Genomic DNA, 6,536 nt, shown 5'->3' on the forward strand with positions numbered 1-6,536 from the left:
ATGTTTAAATGGTTACTATAGTTATCCAATAATGTTTTGTATTAAATGTAAACAAAACAATAAATGTTTAAATGGTTACTATAGTTATCCAATAATGTTTTGTATTAAATGTAAACAAAACAATCTACTTCCGTTACGGGACACTTTTTCTAGCATTGCATCCCGCAAAATGATTTATAAGACGTTGTCACGTCAAAAATAAATTTCTAGAGTTTCGAAAAGAATATTCAATTGAGATTAATTTATAGCTTAATAAAAAATAAATATCTCCCTGTTTTAGATAAATTAAAAGTGATTGGCTAATTATCCAATAAAATTTTAAGTCATTTATCAAAAAAAAAACCATTGAAAATGAAATAAAATAAAATATTTCTTGCGAGAAAAAATGATTACAACCATAAAGAAATAGAAACAGCTACATTTAAACAAAAAAAACAAAAAAAAACAGGAAACATAGAAAATTACAATAAAAACATTTCTGGCGAGGAAGCATAAAGTATCTGTACAATCGGGGTAACTTATATACAATGCTCAGCTAAAGACGTCCAGGTCACTTGATTTCCTATGGTTACTGCTGGCCATCCATCCGACTGCCTGCAACGAACTTTACCCCCGCTAAACCAGACATATTTTATTTTTGCAGTCATTTTCTTCTCCCTGGCTAACCAATAGAGGTGTTAAGAATTGTGCCAGTCACGGTTTCACCTGGCTTCTCCGGGATTCCCCTTATTTCTATCGTATTCTTAAGTTGTACCTGCTCTGTGTGGTTTAGTCGACTTTCGAGCTCTGATATTTTTGTTTTTAGCATGTTGTTTTCGGTTGCTAATTTTTCGACGTATGTTTTTTGTTCTTCTAGAAGTGTTTCGATTTTTTGTAGTCTGTCCATGTTTTCGAATGAAAGTTCCGATTGCTTCTGAAGTGTTTCTTTTATCTCCTTCAGTTCCTCTATTCCCTGAAGTTTGCACTTCATTTCTTTTACTTCATCGGTCAGCGCCCTCAGTAGGTCTAACATAGTACTAGACTCAGCGGCTGGCAATGTACGCGATGATGATTCGCAATCGGTACACTTCCATTTTTTACTGCTCTCTTTTATGCCTTCTAAGTCTGTGAAATCTATTTTCATGCATTTTGCATGAAATATGTTTTGGCAGTTGAGACAAGCTAATTTAGTTTTGTCTTCACGACTTACTGTTTTTCCACATAGTTTGCAATTGACCATTTTGAGAAGAAAATTTAAGCTAAGTGTCACAATTGTTTTAAACAATGAGAAAAATAATAACAATAATAAAGGCACACCTGTTTGGGTGGAGACTGATAGGATTAGGCTGCTATCCCCACTACTCTAACTCAGCTGTCTCTATCACGTATACCATTTTCTCTTCTCCTTGTTTTTCCCTTTACTAAACAACTACTACCACAACAAATAACTGTACTGAAGCTGTTATTTTATAAAAATAATGTGACGGTGAGAATGAAGTTAGCAGAAAGTCTTCAGGTGACTGTTTAAGTAATATGTATTGTGAGAAGCACTCAGTTAAGCTCTTGACTGATCGAGAGATACTCTAAGAAAAGATACTCTTTATGTGGTATGAAGTTAAATTAAAAAAATGCATCATTAGTTCATCAATGGCCACTATTTCAAGGTTACATTTCTAGATCTCTGTAGATAGGAATGATAAGTATGAACTCTATCCATATCCATATCTATAGTGTAATATTCTAGAATTATTAAAAGGAAATTTAAAAGTTTTTTACTTTCTCTCACATCTAAGGTATATTTTGAAGATGACAAGGTCAAATAAATAGATTAAATATTAAATAGAAATGAGAATTTTTATTTTATTATAAATTATATTATTGACTCTTAATTTCAGGGCGGGTTTCTTGGTAATCAGAACAGAGCTTCTTTAGCAATAACACTTAATTAAATTAACATCTACTTTTACTTTTACAAATGTATTTAATTTTAGGTAGGCGAAACTAACAAATTTATACAACCTTTTATGATGACAGATTGTTTTCTTTGTCTTCTTTCTCAACAAACTAACACTTGTTGTGAACAATCTTTTAGCAAACAAACACTGACTGTTAACAAAGCATTTGTTCTCTAAAAGTTTTCACTCATCTCATTTACTGACGATCCAAAACAAAGAGTTCCTTATTCTTCTTGGGTGACTCTTCTTTTGATGTCTTCTTTTTTCAAGATGTCTCCCTTGGCTAGAAAAAAGATGATGAGGACCTTCTAAAACGAAAACCCCAAAAAAACAAGTTTTCTTCCTTCCCATTCTAAAGGTTTTAGTTATCAACATCGATTGTAGCACTACTGTTTTGTGTTTTTTCTTATGATTTCCTTTATGAATAATTTTTCTTTAATACCTATTCTTAACTTCTATTTTTTCTTAAATGTATTGTAATTTTAATTATGATGGGAAGTTAAAATAAAGTTTTTAAAATATTTGAATCTGCTCAACATGGCCGCGATTCAAGGACCTTTTGGCAAGAGACACGTGCCCCCATCTTCTTTGTTTTGAATAACGATCTTTCCATTCTATTGGTTGAAACAAAATTGGTTAGCTTTCTTTTTGGTTTAACAAAGTAAATGAACAATATTGAAACAATACATAAAATAATAACATATTAAAAACCCTTTATACAAAAAAATATACTATTTACTCAAAAATATCCTCTTTTTGAGTAAATAGTATATTTTTTTTTTATATTACAATAGATCCATAAAGGTTGTTAAAAGTTATTGAAGAAGGGAGGGATACAAAGTATATAATTTTCTAATAATTATCACCACATTTCTCATCTAACCTGGAGTAGAGATCTAAGGGAATTCCCTGCTATTATACCTCACTCTGAAAATTTTTAGAAATTTACCTCTCTAAATAGTGTTTACAAGCTAATTACATCTTTAAGGACTGTTTTACAATAATTTATGAAGTTTGAAGTAGGTTCTCGAATCTCCGAATTCCCAATCTTATGGGTTTTAAATTATTTGGGGAACACACCTATCTCCATATAATGTTACTGCGTAAATCCGTAATTGCCAGAATTATTTTAGTTCAGCATTGTTATGTTTTGTCATTTCTACTGAGAAGTAGCCTGAAGTTTATGTTATATCCTTTATGAAATATTCCTTTTTTCATGAATAATAAAATCATTATGAGTTTTTTTAAGTAACTCAGGAATTCTCATAATTTCATTTAATATATGAAATTTTCAAAACCATATATTTAATCACACAAAAAAATTTAAACAATATGTTTAAAAGTTTTAAACATATATTTCTAATATGCACATTCAGTCAATCACTAAGCTTATTGAGGCTAATTAAAGCAGAAGATAAATGAAGAATTAAGCATAATAAATTGAGCAAAAAAATAATATATTCAAACAATTCTTATCAACATTATCCAATGATTAAATAACTATTTTGAAGCTTTATATCTCTACCTTGTCTATTTTAATCTATTCAAATTAGGTATCTATTAATACTTTTTTTCATTAAAAAAATGATTTTTGTATTTGCTGTAGGTCGTATACGGCTCAACATGCTCTCATTGCAAAGTAGTACTAACCTCAGAGGAAAACTTTATAAGTCATATAATGAGTCACAATAACTGTTCTTCAAAAACATATCAACTTACTTTGCCATTGCCTTGTGTCATCTGTCGACAGACACTTGTCTCTGAGGCAGAAACTAGACTTCATGCGAAGTTCCATTTGCAAATAGAAGCAATCCAGTGTTCAATATGTCTTCAAAGTTATGGAAGGAATGATTTGAAAGACAGTATTTGTGTTAAATGTTTTGAAGAACAGAAGACACTGCAGAAATGCTCTTGTTGTAGTGTAAGTTAATTAAAATTATTTTGACGTGTCATTTCATTATTTTAATCACTGCAAAAATGTAAATCATCTGGTTCCATTGCTGTCTTATTTAATTTGTTTTGTGAGGATTTTTTTGAGTCCTAATAAATATGCTGTTTTTGTTTCTTTCAAATATAATAACAACTGTACTTTAATATAGAGCTTAAAAAGGTAATAGAAAATATTATCACCAAAGCAACACAAAAGTAATTTTAAGTAAGTTTAAGAAATTTATTCTTCCAATTAATAATTAGCTAAATTTGTACTTTGTTTGAATGAAATTTAAATACAGTGCAGGAGGGGAGAATGGAAATAGCCTTATCATCACCCTTGTCGTAGCATGTTTTTAGTCCAGGCACCAATTTAACCTTTACCAATGGTGAAGTGCACTAATATTAGAAGGCCTCAGAAAATACTTATTTAATAAGGTTAGGTAAACTGGACAGAAGATTATGTGTCCGGAGGATCGGATGTGAAGCAGAGTCAATCTACAAACCATCTACAATTGGCAAGTTTTAAGGAAATGTGACTTAAACCCTCACAGGATGGAAACTGTACTCCATAGAGTGTTCACCTAGGAAACAACCGAGGAACGTTGGTGATAGATTAATATTTGTAAATGCTTGATTAGATGCGGAAGAAGAGAAATAGATCTGAAGACTGGAACTTTTGATGAAAAAGAAACTGTATACAGAGGACTAATTAAAATCTTTTTCCAAGCTTACGGAAAGATGGAATTTTCAAGGGAAAAATTATATTTATATAGAAGGATATCAATATTGATAGCGAGTCAGAGTTTAATAAATTTTATTGGACTAAGATCTAAGCTACTATCGTTAGTTCAAGATTTGAATACAGAAGAGAGTAGTTCATCAGGAGTAACATGAAATAAATAAAAATTCTTGGAATCAAAGGGAATTAAAGATGGCAAGGAAATTTTTACATGAGTACGATAAATAGGATTGGTAAAATAGTTGTTCTATCTATTAGGAGAAACAGAATAATAATTGATAGATCAGGGGTTTGTAATAAAGATTTTTCTGGGTTTCTTCCAACCTAGAATTAGAAGATTGGGATTGAGAAATATGAAACTTCATATGAAAGCCTGGGTTGGATTTTGCAATAACTTAAAAGAGGAATAATCTTCAGAAATTTAGGTGTGACTAAAACATCTTCTGACTTCATTTATTCTTTTCATCTAATCCCTTATTTTAAGAGTATTCAAGGGAGCAGGGGGTTCATCAAAAAGCAGTAGTTCCAAGAGAAGTTTGGTAACTAAGAAAAGCAAAAAGATTTGACAATCGAAAATCAACCACTTCATCCAAAAGAGGAAGTGAAGATGGGTTCTAAGGAATACGATAATTGATCAAAAAAAGGAATAGTATTTTGAGTTGTCGACATATCAAGATTTCACTAAGAAATTTCCTTAGTGGTAATATGAGAAAAGGAATATTATACAAAACTTGGATAAAATCATGTGATGAAAGGAAAGGTATAGGACCAATTATTGAGAAGAAGATAATAAATTTGGAGCTAAATCTAATATAGTGAGGTCTAGCTGTGCATCAGAGTTTTGGTTCTGGTGTGATGGTTGAGTTAATAGGGTCCAATAAGTAATTTAACGGTGTAGAAAAGGTCTACAACAGAGAAGTCATCAGTGGAATCTGAAAGTAAATTGGTATTAAAATCTCCTGAAATGGTTATACTATTTAAGAGTGGGATGTAAGTGAAGAGGGAGGATTCAAATGTAAAATGATGAGGGAAGTAAACTATAAGGAAAACTAAACATGAAGAAATTTCAGTGAATAGATATGATCTATCTCGGATAAGTCAGTCAGTAGGTGTTTTAGAAGTATTTTAACTTGGGGGGGATTGGGAATTAATATGGCTGGATAATAATGAATCAGTATTATAACACACACATACCTTCAAATTGACAATGCTGGAGGGAGTTGTGGGATACGCAGATGACGTTGCAGTTGTAGCAGCGGCAAAGTACTTGGAAAAAGATACCCTCATTGCTAACCACGCTGTGGCTATGGTCCGAGGTTGGCTGTCTTCGATAGGTCTACAACTTGCAGATCACAAGACCAAGATTCTTCTAGCAACTAGCAGAAAGCAAACTGAGCATCACTGTAACAGGCTAGGCACGAAATTGGTTCACAGTCTTGCTTAAAATACCTAGGAGTCATGATTGATACACTTTTCTGTTTTAGTGTTCACACGAAGTATATCAGCGCCAAATCTCCTAAAGTAGCATCCTTTTTTTCACGCCTTATGCCAAACATTGGAGGTCCCAGAGGAAGTAGCCGAAGGCTTCTTGCTAAAGTTGTCTCCTCGATTATGTTATGCAACTCCGATTTGGAAAGATACGATGGTTACCAAACCATATAGGAGACAGATGGTTTATGTTTATCGTAGAATTTGCTTGAGTATGAGTATATACATGATTTATATGTATATGTATATATATAAGTTACGGTATGAGTCAGCTGTTATTTCGATGTCAGCTGATCGAGGGTATATAAGAGTTACTTATATAATAGATAACTCTAATATAAGAGTATATAATAGAGACTTGTTCTATTATTAGGTTTAAATTATTTATTTAGCGTTTATTAAGGGAACTTGTGAGTTTTTTCAATGATATGTATATAGGATTT

General features: G+C 31.7%; 1 protein-coding gene across 5 annotated transcripts in view; it reads left to right on the forward strand.

Annotated features, from left to right (window-relative positions):
- The window catches only part of L (zinc finger protein Lobe), a gene marked incomplete at its 3' end in the record, with an annotated part of 69,148 nt that extends 65,293 nt beyond the window's left edge, over positions 1 to 3,855 (forward strand). For all 5 annotated transcript variants that reach the window (XM_014435383.3, XM_067045922.1, XM_067045914.1 and 2 more), the window contains 1 exon segment: positions 3,541 to 3,855. In XM_014435383.3, the coding sequence (XP_014290869.3) occupies positions 3,541 to 3,855 (315 nt within the window).
- Positions 3,856 to 6,536: the final 2,681 nt, after the last annotated feature.

Source organism: Halyomorpha halys, unplaced genomic scaffold (genome assembly GCF_000696795.3).
Source record: "Halyomorpha halys isolate HHAL.00 unplaced genomic scaffold, Hhal_1.1 Scaffold1577.1, whole genome shotgun sequence".
In the NCBI taxonomy this organism is placed as follows: Eukaryota; Metazoa; Arthropoda; class Insecta; order Hemiptera; family Pentatomidae; genus Halyomorpha; species Halyomorpha halys.